General features: G+C 41.3%; 1 protein-coding gene across 1 annotated transcript; it reads left to right on the top strand.

Annotated features, from left to right (window-relative positions):
• The first annotated feature begins 20,088 nt into the window (after nt 1–20,088).
• On the top strand, nt 20,089–21,633 carry LOC125008926 (granzyme B(G,H)-like). The gene is made up of 5 exons (XM_047586336.1): nt 20,089–20,233; nt 20,313–20,472; nt 20,667–20,799; nt 20,933–21,151; nt 21,235–21,633. Exons 1-5 carry the CDS (start codon nt 20,176–20,178, stop codon nt 21,388–21,390), a joined length of 726 nt encoding a protein of 241 aa, XP_047442292.1. The 5' UTR covers nt 20,089–20,175; the 3' UTR covers nt 21,391–21,633.
• The last annotated feature ends 1,774 nt before the right edge of the window (nt 21,634–23,407 follow it).

The following is a 23,407-nucleotide window of genomic DNA, read 5'->3' as shown; positions in this document are numbered from 1 at the left end:
ATGCAGAAAGGTTTGATTGAAAACACATAAGCAGATCACGTGTTTTTGTTTAAAGCAGCCTAATGAGACATTATGTTACCGCATTTCGTGCAGGCACCGCAGATTACCCGTAGATGGTTTAAGCTAGCTACACGAAAGTTACCAGACGCGGCTAGTTTTAACTCACAAATTAGATCGTTTTCATATTCTTGCGTTTAATGATTGAAACCATTCGAACTCATTGCTTTAATATATAAACGATGTGCTTCATGTAAGCAAAGTAAGGCATTAGCTCACAAAACACTAGCAGGACAGTGAGACAACCTACCCGTCCCGGAGAGGACTCAGCGAAGAAAGAGCAGAAAACCCGCAGTCAATGCTTTACGACAGTGGGAGGAGCTGAGGAGGGAGGTGGGTGGGGTCAGAGGTCAGGGGCCATGGATTAAAGAATGACATTTCTACAATAATAATAATATAAATAAAAACGATATTAAAATCATATCTGACGGCATTCAATAAATGCGGACATTTCTAGCGATCCTGTATAAAGAAGCGGTTAAATGCCAACCCGGTCTCACAGTGGATGTGAAACTGTCACGAAAATTAATCTATTGTTTGGTGCCTGCCGATTTTTCTCAAATTTTCATGCCGCTCGAAACGAATTTCAAACTGATGTATTTCAATTGGAAGTTATTTCGTGCTATGAGGACCACTGTCAATGTGACACTGCGCAATGAAGAGGTTTGATTTTATTTCATTTAGACTAGATTTGTAATGGTCTTATTTCGGTTTTTAATGTAACGTCAATTTTGTTGCAGGATTCGGCACTTTGAGATTCGAAAAAAAATTAATGGTTATTTGTTATATCGGTCTCTTATACAGGATCGCTAGAAATATCCGCCTTTATTGAATGCCGTCAGATATTATTTTAATATCGTTTTTATTTATATTATTGTTATTGTAGAAATGTCATTCCTTAGTCCATGACCCCTGACCTCTGACCCCACCCACCCACCTCCGTCCACAGCTCCACCCACTGTCGTAAAGCATTGACTGTATCAGAAAGCGGTTTTTCTTTCCTTTCTCCACTGAGTCCTCTCCAGGACAGGTAGGTTGTCTCTCTGTCCTGCTAGTGTTTTGTGAGCTAATGCCTTACTTTGCTTACATGAAGCACATCGATTACATATTAAAGCAATGAGTTCGAATGGTTTCAATCATTAAACTCAAGAATATGAAAACGATCTAACTTGTGAGTTAAAACTAGCCGTGTCTGGTAACTTTCGTGTAGCTAGCTTAAGCCACCTACGGGTAATCTGCGCTGCCTGCATGATATGCGGTAACACAATGTCTCATTAGGCTGCTTTAAACAAAAAAACGTGATCTGCTTATGTGTTTTCAATCAAACCTTTCTGCATAAAAAAAAAAACAAACCCAGCTAGAGCACTAAAGATTTCCCTCTGTTCTTCTTGTAGTTGCTGTCAAACCATCTCCTGACCTCTGACCCTGAATCACCTCACCAACCCAAAGGCACTTTTAAGAGCCACATTTCTAGGATTGTTTCTAGGACATTTCTTTGTGGCCTGTTTCATGTGTTTGTGTAATGTGCTCAGAACATTGATAATCATTCTGATTATGTGTGTTGGTTTAAATGAAAATAAAGTGAACTAAATGCATTCCTTTTGTCTTTACCTTCCAGGCTCTCATTTCATTGTGCCTCATATTTGTTTATAATAGTCTTATATCCACAACACCTCATTTGCACTAATTTACCTAAAGCTGACAAATAACACCTATGATATTAACATTGTGCATATGGGGTAAAGATGCCAGACTCAGGACTTAGTTCATTGCACCTTTTAATTACTCATAGTAACTTATATCTGTTAATAATAGTGTCATATTCTTGTCACTTTACTTAGCACTGACAAATAGCACTTATGATATTGCATAGATGTTTATAACTGTGTGCTGTAGGGAGATGTATACATTATTATAACTTTATTACATATACTTATAACTAGAGATATAAAGCACTTTAGGTGAAGTCAAAACTCATTATGCATCACTATGTACATTTAGCAAAGCAAAGTAGTTATGATGCATCATAAAATGAACAAGTGACTAGGCAGATATTGACATATTTATAATGCACTATTCAGATTAAAATTATAATCATTCATAACCAGTTGTCATAGTGCATCATGAAGTTGGTTATGACGACTTGTGAATATGTATAGATGGTAATAATGACCATTATAATGCTTTATAGACACCTTATAAAATATTATGAGTGCATTCATAGGGCATTATAAATCGAACCTTCATAAAAAGTGTTATCAATTCTTTTTATTATACAATGATAAGAATACTAAAATGAGTACTATGCCAACTACTAGAATAAAATAACATAAATACAAGACAGGATACTCACTGCAGGGAGATTCTATCGCCAACCCCAACAACCACCACGTGTATACACCGTGAGTACTGCAACCTACTGCAAACTGCACACTGCAACAGAAAGGGCGAATCTACCACCATGCATGCAATGTGTGTGTGTATCCCATGCGTACTCCCCGCAGGTCCTCCGTCTGCCTAGAACAAAAGACAAAACAAAATATAGTAAAAAAAAATCAATTGGTTCACAGCCATCAATCATTAAAACAATGTGTGCAATATATAGACATCAAGGATAATTTTGCAAGCAGTTGAACAGTATGAATGTGAGTCAGAAAGGTAAGAGTTTCCCAGTCCTTTAGTCCTTTAAATGGTTGGTTATAATCAGTCCTGATGCTACAGCCTAGTTACATTCATCCCGACAAAGCAGCAGTCTGGCACCAAATCCGTCAACAAGATTACCACTGGAGCTGGCCCAGGTAGGGTGACTGGCTTTGTGCAGTGGCTCGACCAGGGGAGCAGTGAAACGCAGACTCTCTCCTGACATCCAGAGGCCCCAGACAAAGAGGGGTTACAAACTCATTTAAACAGGAGTTGTTTCACCAGACAGCAGCTTCACTTATTCCTACACATCAGTCCTACCTGACATCCAGAGGCCCCAGACAAAGAGGCAGTAATTGTCCACACCTGAGCTTATAAAGGGGGAAAACTCCTTCCTTACCTAGATGGGCGGGACTTCCCACTCAGGTGTCAGCCCTCACATCTGACCCCCTTGTTTTTGCATTGGCGCCCCAACAATGCACCAAGATTGTAGAGGGCATAAATGGAGTAGAGCGTGTTGTCCTTCATGGCGCAACGACAGGGGATAAATGAAGGGGAGTAGATAGATGTGCTGACATGTCAATCTCTTCACAGAGATTACTAGCAACTGGCTTGATAAACTGTCTGTTGATGTGCTTTACCTTTTCGGGATGAGTTACAGGGGCTAGTGTATACACTGGACCAGCACCAGGGACCTTAAGGATATGGAAGGGGGTAGGACTTTGGATTTTGTTCCTGCCCCTTATGGTGTGGTCTCAAAGGTACACCAGCTGGTGTAACTGCAGTGGATCTGAAGCAGGTCCACTCTGCTGATCTGCACGTTTCTGGGCCGCAGCTTGCATCTGTTTCTGGACTCCTTCATATGCAACTTTCAGGGGGTTGTGATGGTCTTGTACACAGCTGTGGACAGGGCCCTGCACTGGCTCCTCCACCATCCCTAACAGGAAGTCAACAGGCAGCTGGGGCTCTTGGCCAAACATGAGGAAGTAGGGCTGTTCCCTGGTAGCAATGGCCTGTGTATACTTAGAAAACACATCAGTTAGAATCAATACATTTTCACGGCCATCAGCAGCGGGTTCCAGGCATGTAAAGTCCATGTCTAAAATCTGATTTGGCCTGGACGCCAGGAGGTGGCCCATGGTTGTCTTAGGTTTGAGGCGAACTGCTTTGGCCAACGCACATCGTTCACATTGTTGGCAGTGGTTCTGGATGTCCTTAAACATAAAAGGCCAGTAGCACCTCCTCCACAGCAATTCAAATGTTCTGTCCATTCCCTGGTGGCCATGATTACTGTGTAATTGGTGCGTGACCTCACCTTTCAGGGCTTGTGGTAACATCAACTGGCGCACTGCCTCCCCACCATCATGTCTGAACACTTGCCGGTAGAGGACCCCATCCTTTTCCACCAACTTTTTCCACTGCCGCAGCGTTTCCAGCACAGATGGAGATAGACCCTTACGTTCTTGCCAGTTTGGCCCTGCTCCTCTCTGCCAAAACCTCAGGAACACAATAATAATGGTGTCGTTTTTCTGCAAGGCAGCAAGATCAGCAGAGGAGTGAGTTGGCCTGTTGGTGAGGTGGAGCGTCAGTGTGGAGTAAGGCGTCCGGCAGTGAGGTGCCAGGCAGCAAGGCTTCAATTTGTGCCATGGAGTCAGATGGTTGGTACTGGTGAGAAAGTGCATGGGCATTGCCATTGGTGCAACCGGGGCAATACTTGATTGTGAAATCAAAGGCAGAGAGTTGGGCAGCCCAACGTTGTTCTGACACACCAAGCTTTGCATTGGACAGATGGCTTAAGGGGTTGTTATCTGTGTAGACAACACATTTATGGCCCAACAGATACTCTTATAGATACATTTTTCTGTCATAGCCCATTTCAAGGCTAAAAACTCCAGCTTCATTGAGGAATAGTTTGACATGCTTCGTACTGTGGGCCTTAAGCCTCTACTAGCATATGCAACTGGGCGCATTCCACCATCCTGTTGCTGGTAGTACTGCACCAAGCCCCCAGTGGCTGCCATCAATCTCAAGGATGCAGGGGAGTGAAAAATCAGTATATGCCAGTACAGGGGAATCCACTAATCTTGCCTTGAGATCCTGAAAGCTTTTTTCCACATTGCTCTGACCACACTTCCTGTAAGGGCTGTTTGGATGGCTTTTTGGTTTTTGAGCCCACCAATTCAGCCACAAGTTAATGGAGAGGTACAGCCAGCTTAGCAAAGCCTTGAACAAAGTGACGGTAATAGCTTGCAAAGCCGAGGAATGACCTCAGCTCAGAAACAGTCTTTGGAGTTTGCCAATTGGCCACTACAGAGATTTGTCAGGTGTCAGATGTCAGGATCAATAGCTACACCATCTTTGGAAATGACATGGCCTAGGTACTTCACCTCTGTTTTCAGGAAGCAGCACTTTTCCAGTTTAGCCTTCAGGTTCTGCAACTGCAAGATCTCCATCACAGCTCCCAGACGTCGCACATGTTCATCCACTGTGGCATAGAAAACAATGACATCATCCAAATACAACAAAAGGGATTGGTGATTTTGTCATCCAAACATTCTCTCCATTAGCCTTTGAAAAGTTCTGGGGGCATTACACAAGCCAAAAGGCATCCTGTTAAATTCAAACAGCCCGAATGGGGTACAGAAGGCTATCTTCATTTTATCAGGTTCAGCAACTGGGACTTGGTTATACCCGCTGGCTAGATCCAATGTCGAGAACCAGCACGCACCAGACAAGGCATCAAGGGTCTCCTCAATACGAGGTAGGGGAAAAGCATCTCTCCTAGTCTTTGCATTCAGGAGGCGATAATCAACACAGAACCTGATGGTGGAGTCTTTCACAATTGGGGAGGCAAAGGGACTACAGCGCTCAGGAATGAGGTTGCCTCTGTGGTCCCTACATTGGTGAAAGGGGTAAAGGCAGTCCCATTTACCACTCTGACCAGGACTGGGGAAGCAAGGAGGCCATAAGGCAGACCTGCCTCCAGCGGTTCAAAGAGGGCTGACTCCTTGTGGACTGTAGATGCCTTCCTGCAAGTAGTGGGCACCAATTTCATTGTGCCTCCTGGGATGTGAATTCTCCTTCGGCCCTTAACTCTAACTGGGCCACTCGCTTGGAATTCAGGCTGCAGTTGGGCTCTGTGACAGAATTGCAATGCCTCCTGCCATGGGTTCTGCTTGACAGGGGGAAGATCAAAAAGTGCAGTGCCATGTTCCAAAAACAGTTCCTTGTAACACTCACGGATCACATTCATGCCGAGAAATCCATAGATGTCTGGATTGGGGCTGGCATCAGGCGTGTGCTTGATGACTAGTACACCACGCTTGGGGATTTGCTTGCCTAATACCTGAACGTCAAGTTCCAAATAGCCAATGTAAGGGATTTGTAGCCCATTAACTGCACGTAACCATAGCCAATGGCATGCCTTCAGCTTCGAAATGTTTGGCAAAGAAACTCTCAAGTGGATGGATAGTTCTTATTTGTATAAGAACTTTGCTCGTCTGTCTTTCCGAGTGGCAAATTTCTCAATGATCCTGGTGTTCTTATCGACCTCTTCATTGTGCCGTCATCCAGCTGCGTTGCTATGCTAATCTTTCCTAGCACAGCTAGCTTGATGCAGTTTTCCATATGAACTCTTGATCGTTTATGCTTCTTGATACATTTGGGGAGGTGCTTTAAGTGTCACTGTCCTGATTGTGTCCACGGTGTATCACACTTTTCATTTTAAAAAAGAATACAAGGAAAAACAGAGAAGAGCATTGGCTATTCCACAGCCTATCAGCCATGATTTATGCTCCTACCAACTCCTCTATCGTCCTTCTTACAAACGGGCAGATCTCACTGAATATGGTGGAAGCTGCTAATTGCTGTTCAGTTTTCCATCACTCCTCTGCCTGACTGACTGACTGACTGCGCCACACAAGCTTTCTTCTCTGATTGCCCATTTATTTATAAATTTTCTCTAGCAACTGTACACAATTGGCTATTTCGCTGCACTTCTGGGGCACTCGTCAGGGGGGAAACTATACGAGTCTGTCTGTCAATTGGTGGAATTGTAACTTATCTAGGCACACACACTGGTAGGTAAAACTGACATTTAAAACTGAATATATTAAAGTATATTTTTATATATTTTTTTTATATACAGAGAGGGCGGTGGCCCAGCGCCCCCAAAAGCAAAGCAGTAACACATCACAGTAGCTTAATTCAATAAATTAACATAAAACAAAATAAAAATAAAAATAGTAAAAAGTATTACACTGTAAGCAACAACAATAATAACAATTATTATTATAATAAAAATACAAAAAATGATTTGTGTTTTCTTTGTTCACTAGGTGTAAAAAGATAAATAAATAATAAAGGGAACCATGTGAGCTGAGAATCAGGGCCCAAAAAGGGAAGCAGCAAAGGCTGTCACTTTACTTTGTCTTTCAGTACCCTTTTTTAGTTTCCCTCTGTAATGTTTGTCTCACTCATCTGAATGCCATGGGAGATTTCTGACTAAGTTTCAGAGTTCAAATCAATGCTCTACTGTAGCTGGGCTTGTACCCCAACACCCAATAGGACACTCTCTCATTTAGTGAAATTTATTTAGACAAAATTTATTATATAGATTTATGGTTCATTCTTTATCAGTCTAATCAAAATTAGTTAGACTTTGCATTTTAAATCAGGGGTTATTTTACTTCACAGTGGAGCGGCTGTTGTGTCCCGTGGTGTGTTCCTGTGATCAGCAGCTCTTTGAGGTCTTTGGAGGCAGAATGGATGGACTGTGTGCACTTGATGGGACCCAGAGGGAGTGTGCCATGAGAAGGGCTTTGGAGACCTGGTTCATACCAACCACAGTGTGCCTGTGCTCTGTTGGTTGACACACTCTGTTGGCGTTTTCATCCCTCCCTCAGCGACAAGGACAAGGAAACACCATGAGACACAATCCATGCCGCTGTTGCTATGCAACTGGCCAAACAACCACATTACCTTGAACACTGTTTATTTGTTTATTTTGCTAGTTAATAATTTCAATCTAATCTTATTTTATTTGAATGTTTCTCGTGTTTTTTTTCTTTTTCTTTTTTAAGAGTGCTTACTTTTATGTATAACAAAGCTACGGTGACAAAGTAATTTCTCTAGTGGATCATTAAAGTCTGTCTAAGTCTAAGTCTAAGTGAATGTGTTGAAGCCCTGAACCTTGAAAGGTTCAACAGTTACAAATGCTGCTAGCAGGTGGTTAAAAAATACACCCCTATATATACATTCCATCTGATATCTCAGAGCTTTCATATCAATACCTATCAGTTGATTTACTGGTATTTCAGAGAATCGAGAAGAGGAAATGGTTTAAGGTGGTTTAAGATAAGATCAGCGTTTCCTGTCAGTTACAACTATGAAAGATGCAAAATCATGTGAATTGTCACTTCAAACTCACACCTCAGACATAGAAGTGCAGGATGATGCACATGAGCGAATCCTCCATCCGCAATCAATACAGCCTTTTCTTTTCTTTTCATTAAACTGATCAAGAAATACTGTGATACACTAGACTAGAACTTTTTTTTTACTAGGGGCACAGTGGCCCCTCACTTAACTTTTAGGGGCGCAAGCAGAAAATTTAGGGGCGCACTGTAAATTTGACTTGAAAAGTTGTCATGGCACATATTTTGTGGCCTCTAGATGTGACACTTTAGTCTTATTTTGTTGCAATCTGTCATAAAAGACACTATGTTGTTAAGTGTTTTCCTATTGGTCAGTTAAGGTCATGTGACCAGGAGGTGTACTCATTATTGGTCCATGCGTTCAGGCAGTCAGCTCCTCTCCTCTTTTCAGCTACATTAGTGCCTTGGAGAGCCTTTGCTTGTAAATTTTGTTACTTTTTCTGTGTTTTACTCAATAGAGTACCGTAAATAATTTGTTATGGATTGTGCATTGAGATTGTAATCAATGTAAATTCATTTTGCGTTATATTTTTGTTATATTCATTTCAGTTTTACAAAAAGGATGGAAAGAAGAGTAAAAATGACTCAAAAAAGTAAAGAAACATAAACATACTCCTGTGTCTGACTTTCTCTAAAATCCTGCTGTTAGCTATCTGTCAGTTTGTGCGTATATGATACACGTCGCCCCCCCGGCACCACGTTTCTCTTCCTCACCAGCGAAGACTACACCACAACCACCGCTCTACAATGACACCGACATGGGTGATGTCGCCAGGTACTTGGCACGTCGTGAGCTTATTACCTCTGGACTCAATAATCCCGAGAACTATTGGTCATGGAAGTCATCTTTCACGAATGCCATAGAGCGGGGGTCGGCAACCTTCAACACTCAAAGAGCCATTTGGATCCGTTTCCCACAGAAAAGAAAACACTGGGAGCCACAAAACCCCTTTGACATCTAAAATGAGGATAACACTGCATATATCGTTTTTACCACTATGCTAGGCCTATAGTGTGTTGCATTTATGAAATGAAAGAACTGCTAGAAAGAAAACGAAATTGCATTTATGTAACATAACAGGGATTTATCCACGGTTGGCTTACCTGGGGTCGAAAAATTCAATAAATAGCGGGCTGTGCCTGATGGTGGGTGTCGCACGTCAGCGGTTATGATGTATTTTTTGAGCGACAAAAAATTAAACACATTGTTTTTTTTTAATGTTAAAAGATCATCATCAATTTAAATTTAGAATTATATTTAAAAAACTAACGCACTAAAATAAAATTACATTTGAATTAAATACTCGATAGCAACTAGTAAATGTGCTGCAATGCACTGTGGGAGTTCAGTGTTTTTTGGTAGTTTGATGTTACAACCATGAGTGTGGTGTGTCATTCAGTTGTTGTGTAACTCTCGCTTGTTCACTGATGAGTGACTAGTTACCGCTATTCTGAGGCAGTTAGCGTAAAAAAGTGAACAGCTTTGATCAGTGTCCTTGCTCCGTACTGCTTGCCACAGAGAGCGAAAGAGCCGTATGTGGCTACGGAGCCCCGGGTTGCCGACCCCTGCCATAGAGGGAGTGCACCTATCAGCTAGTGAGGAGCTAGATCTTCTTTGAAACTGCTTAGGAGAACAGTCTGCACATCATGTTAGGAGGATTCGAGACAAGCACATAACTAATCCTACTACAGGCCTGGAAAAGGTTTGGAAATGCCTTGAAGACTTCTACGGATCCCCTGAGATTGTAGAGCAGTCTCTCTTTGACAGAATTGACAACTTTCCACGGATTAGTAACAAGGATGCTGTAAAACTTAGAGAGCTAGGAGATCTCCTACAGGAGGTGGAGTGTGCTAAAGACAAAGGTTTCTTACCCAGACTGAACTACCACGACACTGCTCGTGGTGTAGCACCGATAGTAGACAAGCTACTTTACAATCTTCAGGATAAGTTGATGGCTCAAGGTTCCCAATACAAAGCAGTGCATCATGTTGCTTTTCTTCCATTCTCATTCTTCTGTAACTTTATCTGCAGAGAAGCACGGATGCGCAACTATCCAAGCTTTGCCCTTTCATCAGGAAACCAATCTACATCAGAACTGGAGCAACCAGCCAAGAGGCCTGGGAAAAGCTCAATCTACACCCACAAGACTGAGGTCTTGTCAGATAATGCGAGTAAGTTGAGTAGTTCAAGTAAAGGTTTGGATGATGTTGACAAGAAATACCCACTTCATAAGAAGCCACATCCACTCGGGTACTGCAGGGGATTTAGGAACAAACCTTTAGAGGAGCGTAAGAGTTTCTTAAGGAAAAATGGCATATGCTTCAGATGTTGCACTACAACCAGTCATCTCGCCAGGAACTGTAAGGCAGTCATCAAATGTAAGGAATGTGACAGCGACATTCACGTTGCAGCCCTTCATCCAGGACCAGCTGGTGCAACTTCAACCGAGCATGGCGGGGAGGAAGATGAAGGAGTACTCAGCCAGCTGTCACTTCAAAGTGTACTGAAGTCTGTGGAGGTGACAGAAATACAAGGTCGTGTGTGAAAATCTGCCCAGCTAACATTTACCTGGAGAGCCGCCCTGAGAAGGCAGTCAAGCTCTATGTAATCCTAGATGATCAGAACAACCGTTTGCTTGCAAGAACTGAATTCTTCAACCTGTTCAATATCAAAGGAGCAAGCTCGACATACACCCTACGCACCTGTGCAGGTGTGACAGAAACCACAGAGAGAAGAGCTACAGGTTTTATAGTCGAGTCTTTACACAGAACAACAAAGGTCAAACTACCTACTCTGATTGAATGCAATAACATGCCTGATGATAAGGCCGAAATACCAACACCTGAGGCAGCACATTGGCATGCTCACCTAAAGTCTATTGCCCATCGCAGATGCGCAGATACTCGACCTGGGTTGAGTCGTGGTGGGAGACGTCTGCCTAGAATCAGTGCACAAGTCCACAGATGTGAGTATTTACCACACTCATGTACATGACAATGGACGCCCTTCTCTTCTTCCTACATGTCCCAACCGGTTCAATGTAGCAGTAAACTGATTTCCCTTGCATGCAACACTCGTATCTTCGATGACGGTGCCATAGGAACCACCATCTTTGAAAGGACAGCTTTTGGAAACCATGGACAGAGAAAAGGTCAGGGATGACAGCAACAGTTGGGTGGCACCACTCCCATTCCAAAAGCCACGCCAGCAGCTCCCCAACAATAGAGACATTGCATTGGCATGCCTAACTTCTCTCCTATGCACACTGGAGAAGAAACCTGAAATGCAGGCTCACTTCATCACCTACATGAAGAAGATTTTTGACCGGGACCACGTGGAGGTAGCCCCACCCCTGCAAGAAGACCAAGAGTGTTGGTACTTGCCTATGTTCGGGATATACCGTCCACAGAAGCCTGGGGAGATCAAAGTCATCTCTGACTCTAGCGCACAAAAACAAGGCATCTCTCTGAACGATGTTCTCCTCTAGGGTCCAGACCTGAATAATAGTCTGCTCGCTTCAGACGAGAACCAGTGGCCGTGACTGCAGACATCAAACAGATGTTCCACAGTTTCATCATAAGAGAGGACAGCCAAGATTTCTTGCGTTTCATGTAGTTCAAGGATGACGACACCAGCAAGGAGATCATCGACATCCGAATAAGAGTGCACATGTTCAGTAACAGTCCGTCTCCTGCTGTGGCCATTTATGGTCTCCAGCGCACAGCTGCCTGCGATGAAGAGGAGTTTGATTCGTAATGTTGATATATAATTTCACTAAGTCTAAACATTGTGTCCATGGTCTCCCTGTCTCTTCAATACATTTTTTTCAGTCTATTTTTAATTGTTCCATTCATCCTTACTACTAAACCAGGGCTTTGAGGGTGGCAAGCACAGTGTTTTTTCAGATCAATGTGAAACATTACACCAATCTTCTTCACAATTTGATTTACAAAACGAGTTCCATTGTCACTGTATATTTTCTCAGGTATTCCATACCTGGGGATTATATCTTTACAGAGTGCTTTTGCCACCGTAAGACCGTCTGGGTGTTTAGTCAGGAAGAGCTCAGTCCACTTTGAGAATGCATCTATTATGACTAGACAGTACTTTTTCCCTTCACTCTGGCTCAGTTCTATAAAATCCATATGGATGATTTGGAATGGATATTGAGGTGTAGGGAACCGTCCTCCAAGAGGTCTCAGGTTTCCTTGTGAGTTGTGTCTATCACACGTTAGGCATGCTCTACAAACATTTTTGAATTATCTGCATTTATTATATCCTCACTCTTGATGATTGGGAACATTGTTGGCATTCAGTGGTTTGCTATTTCTTCATTATCTGAACCTCACTGACAAGAGTTAAGTGGTATAACATTGATGTACCTGCCCTACCATCCCTCCTGTTGAGACATGCGTAGAACCATGGCTTCATCCATTTATACATGTTTTTTGGTAGGATAGGTTTGTTGTCTGGTCATACATATACGTCAGATTGTAATTTCGCCCCATTCTTTATCCAGGTGTCTTTTTCAGAATGCGGGCTTTCCTAGGGAAATGGTATCCGTGCCTGACGTATGCGCCGCACATTTACATTTAGCTAATGCTTTAGGTAATTGTACTGCTTGCAGTAAATCTGTTAAGAGTTCGGCATGTGTCACTGGCTTCCCCGTTGACATAATCATGCCTCTGTTTTTCAAAGGTATGAACTGTTGCATACGCGTACTGGCTATCAGTGTAGATTGTTACTTCTTTGTTTTTCATTATTTTACACGCTTCAGTTAATGCTACTAGCTGCGCTGCTTGCACTGAGTAGTGTGAGGGAAGCTGTTCTGCTTGTAACACGTTTTTTTGGGTCACAACCGCATATCCTGTTAGGGTTTTTCCTAGTTCATTCTTTTTAGAAGAACCATCTACAAATAGCACCTCTCCTTTTTCTAATGGCTGGTCTCTCAGATCGGTTCTGCTTTTGGCCGTTTGTTCTGCTAGCTCTTCACAATCGTGTTGCGTTCCGTCTTCTGGTAGAGGCAACAATGTGGCGGGATTCAGCGTGGTGCATCTCTCTATAGAGAGGTGCGGTTGTGATAGTAGCGTAGACATGCATGATAAATGTCTTCCTGGTGACAAGAATGTCATGTTCGTTTGTAAGAGTAGTACAGCAACATCATGTGGTACTTTCAGAATCAGAGGGTGGAACAACACTATTGTGGCACTCGTTTCTACTGCCAGAGAGGCTGCTATCACTGCTCTAACACAGTGAGGCAGTGCACATGCCACACTGTCTAACTTAGATGAGAAGTACGCTATAGGTTTCATTTTGTCTCCATGCTGTTGAGCCAATACTGAGGTCATAAAGTGACCTTTGCAATCTACCATTTGAACAAAGGTTTTGCTATAATTTGGCAACGCTAATGCTGTGCTGAACACTAAGACTTGTTTTATGTTGCAGAATGCTTCTTCAGCTTCTGTGGTCCAGCTCAGAGGGGATGTCATTTTGAGGTTTTCTTCATACATTAATTTGCTCAGTGGTGCCGTTATTTCTGCATAATTAGGTACCCAAGTTCTGCATTAATTAGTCAGGCCCAGAAAGGACATCATCATCATCGTTTCTTTGTTCTTGGTTTTGGAGCTTGGAGAATTGTAGTTTTCCTGTCTTCTAATATTGTTCGTCCTCCTGCACTAAGACTATGCCCTAGATATTTTATCTGGTCTTTGCACATTTTTACTTGCCTTGTGACCTTCCTCGGCTAGATGTCTTAGAGTGTGTTGTTTACATGTTTCCATATCAGGGGAGGCCAGTAAGATATCGTCTACGTACAACAATACTTGGCTCCCTCCTGGAGGTTGGAATTTGCCCATACTCACACTCATTACTTGAGAGTAAATAGTTGGGCTCTCACAGTAACCTTGGGGCAGCCTGGTGTATGTGTATCTTTGGCCCCCGAAGATAAATGCAAACCAGAACTGACTATTTTTGTCCACTGGCACTGAGAAGAATGCATTGCTGATGTCTACTACTGTAAATACCTTTACCTGGTCGTAAGGAATTTAGTAGTGTGTGAGGGTCAGGCACACACGGGGCTCTTTGGATTACAGGATTATTTACAGCTTGCAGGTGCACCTTTCACCAATCCCACATCAGTAGGCCCTTTAGACCATAATTTGTCTGGAACATCTTTTAACAGCTGCTCCTCAGCCTCAGTTAACATTACATATCATTGAATCCTTTTGTTTTGATCGAGGTGTATACCAGCCGGTACTTGGACTGGCCAGAATAAGGCTTTCTTTGTTAGACCTGTGCTACAGCTATACTATGTGTTTACTGATGTCTCTCCCCAATCAGTCGCATTTTCATTTTGGTAGGTCTCTACAGGTTTTTAGCTTTTTTCTCTTTTACAACTTTTTCTGCGTGAAGGGCATGACTAACATAGTCCTCCAGAGTTCTAGTTGCAAGGCCTATGTAATGTTTGCTGACCCAAAAACGTACTATATCTTTTGATCCTGCATGTAGGGCATTTTTTAATTGTTGCTGGAACGCTCCATTCTGATCAGGAGTTTCTTCTAAACCACTGTGAGCTTTAAACACTGTGGTCATTCTGATCCTATATTCTTCGAATGGTTCGTCTTCTTTTTGTTTAACTCTTCCTATTTCAGTGTAATTTGCTCTAAAACGTTGTGTAGTTCGGTCAGTTAGACCTCGTACACGGACGCCTAATTCTCCGTCATTGTGAGGCAGAGGATGGCCTCCCCTTGCAGGATCCCAGTCTCCGCTGACATAATGCCAATAATAAATAAATTTAATAAAATAAATAAGAAATCTGATACCAGTGCAGCCATCCGAACTTGTTGCACTTCCTGTCCATTTAAGTGGTACGATTGTCTAACGTTTTCCATATCTTGGACAAACTGAGTGATGTCCTCCTTATGGGAGGCCACTCCTTCTACAGCCTTTTTAATGTCATCTATTGTTCATTTTCTGTAGACCAGGATGGTTTGTGGCTGATCATGAGCTACGTTAGGGTTTGCTACTTGAATCATTGGATATGCATCAGCTTCACTAAGCGATGAGTTTGTTAGTGGTGCAGACGGGCCTGGGGAAAGCAGCTTCCCCATCGTTTTTGAGCATGTATAACTTTTCCCTTTTGAACGAGTCGTTCGTGGTGTTTCCTCATATTGAGGTGGCGACTCTGTTAGTAGTTCTGGATACAGCGTCTGAATGAGTGGAGCAATACGAGGCTTCAACCCTGAGGTCCATAAATCTTGATATTGCTTGTTGCTGCTCTCGTATTGATGCTGATTGTAGCTGCTTTTATGATTCTATGACTGTGAAGTCCTTAGTTTTTAACTAGACTTTAAATTGTTTACATACAGTAGAAAGTCCTTACGGCAGGTAAAGACACATTTTAAGATCAAAGGGGTCAATAAGCCACTGTGAACTCTTTCTGCTCAGCTTCTTCTTCTTTAAGTGCATCTAAAATACTTCTCTAGATTTAAATTCAGTAAAATGCAATAATATACTATACCATACTACAAAATCATATTATATTATATTATATTATATTATATTATATTATATTATATTATATTATATTATATTATATTAATGTTCAGACCTATGCATAGACCAGGCTTCAAATGTTCATTTTAGTTTTTTCTTTTATTGCATCTTGTAATGCGGTTATTCTCTGAGTATTTAGTCGGCCATCAAATCCATAAACTTTTATCCATTTTTCTAGATGTTTTAATTTATCAGGGCCCTGTTTTTCTATAAACTGCCAAACTTTAGACTGCAGTTGTTCCTTAGGATCGATTTTGCTTCCCCCTTTTCCCATTTTTGAGAATTTGGTCCAGTTTATTAACACCTAGGGTGTTCTAAAAACTGGGTTGTGTTCGGTAGGGCCGCGATCAAACTACCTTTTGTGGTAACCCTCGCTTCAACTCTTTCGAGTGGAGAGTTCTTGCCTTTGCATCCACAAGAGGCTCGCTACTCACAATCCTACTGTTTTGGTATGAGATAAAATACCTAGCGATATTTTAATCTCCAATCACACATACAATCACTCACCTTTTTAACACGGAATTTGCAGGACTCCGTCATCCTATCACTCATTCTACGGAATTTAACTGCGCTAGTGGACTCCGCCGTCCTTTACTTTTTCACGGAATTTCTTGGACTCCATCGTCCTTCAGTACCTGCTAGTGCCTAGGATTTCCAGGGTTTTTCTACGAGTAATGACCCTCAGTCATTCACCACTTTTTAAGTGAAATTCCACTCACCACTGTTGTCTTTCCCCTTTATGGACTACCGTCAGCCTTCGCATCCCAGCTGGCAGGCTGATCTCCAGTCCCAGAAAGGGTCTGAGAAACTCTCTCTAACGGAGTTCTGCCGTGGCCACGGTCTTTCCTGAATTTCGCCGCACCTGCTGGAATCCTCAGGTGTGTTGGTATCCGGCTCGAAGGACCAAGTAAATGTCAGGTTAAACAACCTAAAACATTCATAAACATTGCACAAAGAAGAGAAAGACAAGTGTGTGACATTGTACATTGTAGACAGAAATCGCGTCCCCCTACTTCTCCTTCCTGCACAGCAACTCTACAGACATATACTGTTGCACATTGGCGCACTAGGAGATTAATAGATACATAAACACTCAGAGTAAATATGGGATAACTTATGTATAATAATTCCAACAGAGGTCATTGGTGAGAGCTACAGCTTCTCTCATTAACATTGTCCAGTGTTTTAAGGGTTAAGACAAAACCTGCAGATCATGGCATCTTTGCACAAAACCTTTCACAGTGGCAGAACTGTCGCAAGCAGAAGCAGTCATAATTAAGACTGTACAGAGGGAAGCTTACAATGAAGAGCTAGCCTGCATTGCCGATGGAAATGACATTCCAAGATACAGTGTTCTGAAAAAGTTGGACCCTTACTTGGACGAAGGAGTTGGACCCTTACTTGGAGGTCGGCTTAAGCATGCTGCCTTGGACTCAAAAGAAAGGTTCCCTGTGATAGTTCCAGGTTGCAGCCATGCTGCAAAATTGCTTGTGGAATACTACCATGATTGAGTCAAGCATCAGGATCGCGTGTTCACTGAAGCTGCTGTTCGTACTGCTGGATACTGGTTCATCGGTGTTGGGAGGCCTATCAACAGCATCCTTCATAAGTGTGTGACATGCAACAAGCTTCATGGAAAGATGGAGGCACCAATAGTTCCAAACAAGGGACGGAGCTCCATTGATCTCAATTGCTCGTCAAGAACAATTACTGGTAAGTTGCATTTTAAAGGTTTTTTTATATTTTTAAGCATTAGCTGTTAGAAGTATACTCTTAGACATTATTTTTACAACTGGTTTGCATGAAATGTCAATATGGATGTTAAAAATGTCATGGATTTAGGGACCTAACTGTAACGGAGGCTAACGTGAGGTAATTAACGTGATAATTTCACTAAAGTCCGTTAACCTTTTGTTGTCAGGTGATATTATATAAAGTTGTTTTGATTGTTAGGTTTTAAAACATTACTCAAATACTACCACTGCTGCTAATACTAACATGCTACTGCTATTATTGCTACTATTACTTAAATGCCAGCTGTTTTGCTACTACAATAATAAATAATAAATAATAATAATAAATAATAATGTAATAATAATAATAATAATGCATTTTGTTTAGAGGCACCTTTCAAAGCACTCAATGTCATCTTACAAGACACAGATAAAACAACAATAGAACATTAACAATTTGTTAACAAAGCTCAATACACAGCTCCAGCTCCTGCTGGTGGAGGCTGCTGGTGTCTGCTGCAATTGGAAGCTGCTGGTGGTTACTGTTTCCTGGTGTCTCACTGATGGCTGCAGGAAGATGCTGGTGGTTGCTGGAGGTTGAGGAGCACTGGAGAGGCCAAATATATCCATGGCAATAAGCAGGTATTTGGTAGTGGCCTAGATGTTATGGCCTTTGGTGCAGGAGGTTGAGCCTTTTTGGCCTTCTTATTTTGACTCTTGCTGCCAAAGTAACCATTTCTCTTGTCTTCTCTCCTTGCAGCCTTTCTTCAGGTGTACAATGCCCTTTGAAATTTTAGTAAATGTATCATAAAACCTTTGTGGCCATTACTTACTTAACAAAGTTTTCTGTTGATGTTGTCACCTTTAATCTGAAAGTTTTGCCTGCTGACCATCGCCAACCACCTTTTCTGGCGGTCAGTGTCCTTGGGGAAGCTATACATCGAAACTCCTTTCTCAGATTGATTGAACAATCGATCCGGATCAGCCTTTGGCATCAGAAGGCTGCACAGCCCACCATGGTAAAACCACTGATCTACAAAATGATGTAATCATAGCTGTCTTGAACTTGGACACTATCAAATATCACAGGCTTCTCTTTAAGCACTAATGTGAATCGGGGGGGTGATGGGGGGTCATTTGTCTATCTGTTTATATAGCAGTCTATCTCCACCCACTGATATGATGCCGGGAATGTATTATATCAAGTGCAGACTAAGCGCTACCTGCTGTCTTATCTAACCATTCTCCCTGACCCTGTTTACTTTTTTACAGGATACAGATGAAAAGCATGAGAAGGGTGTGAATGGAACTACCATAAAAGGTATTGTTTGCTTGTGTATTGGTTGTAAGTTTTCACTGAGGACCCTTAAACAAAGCAAGATCCTGTGACCCTGCCTTCACCTTTACAATCTCTGTCCATTTATGCCACCAGTTTTTAGCCTCATCCCGAGACACATGCAGGAGGCAGTCTTGAGTGAGGCGGCTGTGAGGACATTCTTTCCCCTTTTCCAGAGCCGTGTTTATGGTTTCATTGCCCCACTTTGTTTGTCTGTTAATGTTTTTTGTTTATTAACTGTTGTTATTGTTCTAGTTTGTTCTTATTATTCTTTTTATTATTATTTATAAATAATATAATAATATATTATGTCATCAGCATCAGCTCTAACATAAATTTCAAGTGTGAATAATTGCTTGTTAGATTTTGACTGATCATATTCAAGCATAAGTAATGGTTGTTTGGTAGATCTGATACATGGCTCCATCTTGAAGTCTCCATGGCTCTGATGCATGTCCTACAAAAAGAACTAAATGTCCTTCAGTCTCCTACATGTCCTTTTAAAATAACTAAACTTGGTAGTAAAGATAAAATGCACTTTGGAAAAGCTGACATTTCACAAAACAGGTAAGTGCTAAGAGTGCAATAATAATAATAATAGTCCAATAATAGTAAAAAATTAAATGCTAACTTGTTTATCTAACTGAAAATACAGAACAACCAACCTTGTAAAGTTAGTTATGTTTGAATAGTTCTGTCAAATTTATGACTGGTATGGTTTTAAATCCCTCTTTCATGGTGGCTTCTAGTAGGGCACAGTGACTAAAGCGCCAATCTACATACAGTGGAATGCAAAAGTCAACTTGATGAAACACTCTCTAAAAATTGTACATTGATGTTAACACATGTATAATTTCCAGTTCTTGAATATGTCAACAAATAGGACTATTTTCTTTCATCCACTGTGAAATTCTGTTACATCTTCGCCCATCCCAAGCCAATGGCCGCGTAACTTCTTCTGAGAAGTAGCAGCATCACTCTTGCTAAGTGAAGCCTGTATTTGATGTAGTTTGAAATAGTGCAGGATATTACTTCATCTTTCTACATTAGTGATTTATGCCTGTATTACAAGGAATAGCTGTTTGGCTCAATCCATATTAATATGTGGCAAAAAGTCGGAAATAATTCAGCTAAACAGAAAGAAAGAACGTGTTTCAGGTGAGCCCATGAGGCTGACAGAGTTCTTCGAGGCTGTGTGGATGTGAACAAAATGCTAAAAGTTAAGATTATACTACCAAATTTCAATCACACTCGCTAGGTGACAGTGGTGGCCTCCTTAGATTGCACTATGGTTTAAAGCCACATCATTTGCATATGCAGTCTACACAATCACTTCCTTCTGTGTTGAAGACAAGGAAACATTTAAAAGCTGCTTGCTGCTGCTGCTCTTCAGAGGCTCAGCCCGGCTGTGATCTCATCATGTCTATCCACTGTGTACTGGGAGCACTAATGCTGGTGCTGACTTTTGATGGCCAAGGTGAGTCTCATTTCATCACTTGTGGAGTAGGTGTATAATAATAGAACTTTTCAATGTGTGACAGTTTTTCTTTTCCCAGTTCATTCAGGTGAAATCATTGGAGGACACCAGGCTGTGAAACACAGCAGGCCGTACATGGTGCTTTTAGTAACGCACCAGCCTAATCATCCGACAGGATACTGTGGTGGTTTCCTGCTGAATAAAAAATTTGTGATGACTGCAGCCCACTGCCAGGCCGAGTAAGTTAAACAGTTTTTAAATCTGAGCGTGATGGTGCCAGAAATGTTTGCACCCGAATAGCATTTCTTGTCTCAGCAACAGATTTGGCTCACACTGACAATGCCAAATTTTGTGTGTTTTGTTGTTTTGTTAATACAAAGAGGAGCCTTTTCATGCCCATGTAACAGTTTTGGGCCTGCTTCTTTCCTTTCAGGTCCTATGATGTCTTACTAGGACTTCACGATTTCTCCAACCCACAAGGCATACAAAATGTGTCAGTTGGAAAAAGGTTTCCACATCCTGAGTACGATGACAAAGTTCTTACAAATGACATAATGCTGCTCAAGGTAAATACAGTGACAATAATCATAGCAAAAATGTCCTATTTCATATGTTCCATTAGTTTCAAATGAAATCAAATGAGGCACCATGCAAATAAATGTGAATGCGAATAAATAATTTTTCTCTCTCTTTGTTAAGTTGAGCTCCAAGGTAAAATTCAACCGCAAGGTGAAACGGATTCTTCTCACAGATAAGGACGATGCCACCCCAAAATCTTGTATAGTTTGTGGTTGGGGACAAACAGCCAGAAACAACGGATATATGTCTCGTATACTCATGGAAGTTAATGTGACGTTAACTGCAGAATGTGCAGAGCATCATGCCTACTGCTCTGAGGGAGATGCTGGACCCGGTACTGTAAGTACATTCTTGTAATGTGCAGTGTTAATCAGTTCAGTGCTCACTCAAGTATTTACTACATAATGTGCATGTACTTCCAGGGAGACTCTGGTGGTCCACTGTTCTGCAATGGAAAGGCATATGGGGTGGTGTCTGCCAGCATCATGCACAGGGACAAACCAGTCTACAAGTATACCAAGATACCTGACTACAGGGATTGGATTAATATAACTATGAAACAAAATAGTGAGCCTTGACACATGTAACACTGCATCTAAACATGAATGTGATCTTGTTAAGAAAGTGACATGGTTTGACATTTAAGTTTCAAATTAATTAAGAGTTTACTCACAGCTGAGTCATAGATGTGATAGGTGCTTATATTAGATACTACATATCCCACTTATAATAATGTCTTTAAATGTGTGAATTACTGCATTGTGCAAGTCCACCAAGCAGGAATTGTATCATATTTTAATCATTAAACGGCTGCTCTCTCACTGTGTTCTCTCTGTACCTGTGTACATGATGTTTTTTTAAGACGTGAGTGCCTTGAAAGGTGCCCACAAATAAATTGTATCATTATCATTATTATTACTTCTCATCTTCTCAGCATTAATTAAAAATAAGAATCTCAGATTCTTTTGTATGTATACATTTAGTATATATTATAAATGTGTCGTACAGGCTAAAGAAGACTAATAATAGTATATTGATAGTTCAGAATGACGCTGTTAAAATAGTGCAAAACATGTGTAGACATCTTATTTAAAGCTAAAAGCTAGAGCTTGAAAACCATGACATCATAATGGATGGTGACTGAGGATGGTAGTTGTGTTTGTCAAAATGAATTTAGTTTAAATACTGTTATTGTTTTTACAGGTTGACAATTCTATTAGGAGTTTGAGTCACCAGGCCCTCATTTAGTTTATTCTTGGTTCAGCTACATCAGATTAAGTTTATTGCTAAGTTTGGATCTGTCAGTCATCTGTGCATGCAGTGCTATTTTATGGGCTTGTAAGTTCTGCTATATGCTTCGTGTTTATCAGTGTAGAATGAGTTAATACATCATCTGGTGAAGCCTTTCAGTTAAACACATTAAACCTCTTATTTACATCAACTGATTAACCTGTGCTAAGCATGGCTCAGACATAACTGGTGTAATTATTATGAATTCAAGTGATTTTCTCAGCTTGTGTTTAGCATCACTATCAGGTGGTTTCTTATTTTACATCAGTGCGACATTCTCACCCAGTAGCAGGCTACATGCATTGACTCTGTTTTACACATGCATAACTCTATGCTGAAAATCTATTTGGAGTATATATTAGGAATTTCACAAACTTTGCTTTGCTAGAAATGTGTGAGTTATGCTCTTCCTGCTTCGAATACTTCAGGAGCTCAGAGAGACAGAGCCCCTTTTAGAAAATAGGTGTACCAAACTCTGGTGAGTTGATCCTGAACTCTGATCTATGATGTAATGCATAGAGTGAAATACTTAAGAGGATACTGTACATTTATTATAATTCTAAATAAGGGTCAGAGCTTTTAAATTATTGGGAAAAGGCTTGTATCAACAGATTAACATAATATATTGTAAAACATGCCAGAGATGGAAAAACACAACACATCTTCATTATATCTAATGAGATATTAGCCAGCGACTTTCTTCCAGTAGGTTGTAACACAAAAAAGAATGCTAGCAGACTGACAAATCCAGTGAAAGAGCACCCTCTTCTGGCAGACTTGCAAACACACAAACTGGCACAGGAATTAATACGTGCTAGATTACATGACATTAGTCAGAGTATATTAATACAAATAATTCCTATGACTGCTCTTTGCAGTAGTTACATTTACAAACTGATTATTGTCAATGCTATTTCTATACGGATGATAATTTTCCATTCAAATAATTCTGATTAGGGATTCCAATTGAACTGTTTATTTGAATACTAGTAGAGGGTATGCATAGATATAGATACACAGCAGACCTGGGCATTTTACGGCCCTTTGGGCCGCATACGGCCCTTTGGGCATTCCGTCTAGCCCGCGGTATGTCAGTCAAGCACAGATGAAGAAGTATTGCTGTGCATGCAATACGACTGTGTTGCTTTTATTTTGAGCCATGATGCATTATTTACGTCATGGCACTGTTAGTTCGTCAACAACAACAAAAAGTAAGCTTGAAACAGCTTCTTGCCATCTATTAACCCTCAAAAGCCTGAACGGATCGCTGGCATCCGTCAAAGCGGCCGATTTTGAATTACCGTA

This window comes from Mugil cephalus, chromosome 6, assembly GCF_022458985.1.
Source record: "Mugil cephalus isolate CIBA_MC_2020 chromosome 6, CIBA_Mcephalus_1.1, whole genome shotgun sequence".
Lineage (NCBI taxonomy): Eukaryota > Metazoa > Chordata > Actinopteri > Mugiliformes > Mugilidae > Mugil > Mugil cephalus.
The sequence above is the reverse complement of the archived record's forward strand: the minus strand, read 5'-3'. Positions and strand labels throughout refer to the sequence as shown.

Excerpts from the sequence above, each read along its gene's own strand:
- LOC125008926 (XM_047586336.1), top strand. The coding sequence starts at position 20,176 with ATGTCTATCCACTGTGTACTGGGAGCACTAATGCTGGTGCTGACTTTT. Across the intron at positions 20,473-20,666 it reads GCAGCCCACTGCCAGGCCGA|GTCCTATGATGTCTTACTAG; the intron begins GTAAGTTAAACA and ends CTTTCCTTTCAG. Across the intron at positions 20,800-20,932 it reads ATGACATAATGCTGCTCAAG|TTGAGCTCCAAGGTAAAATT; the intron begins GTAAATACAGTG and ends CTCTTTGTTAAG.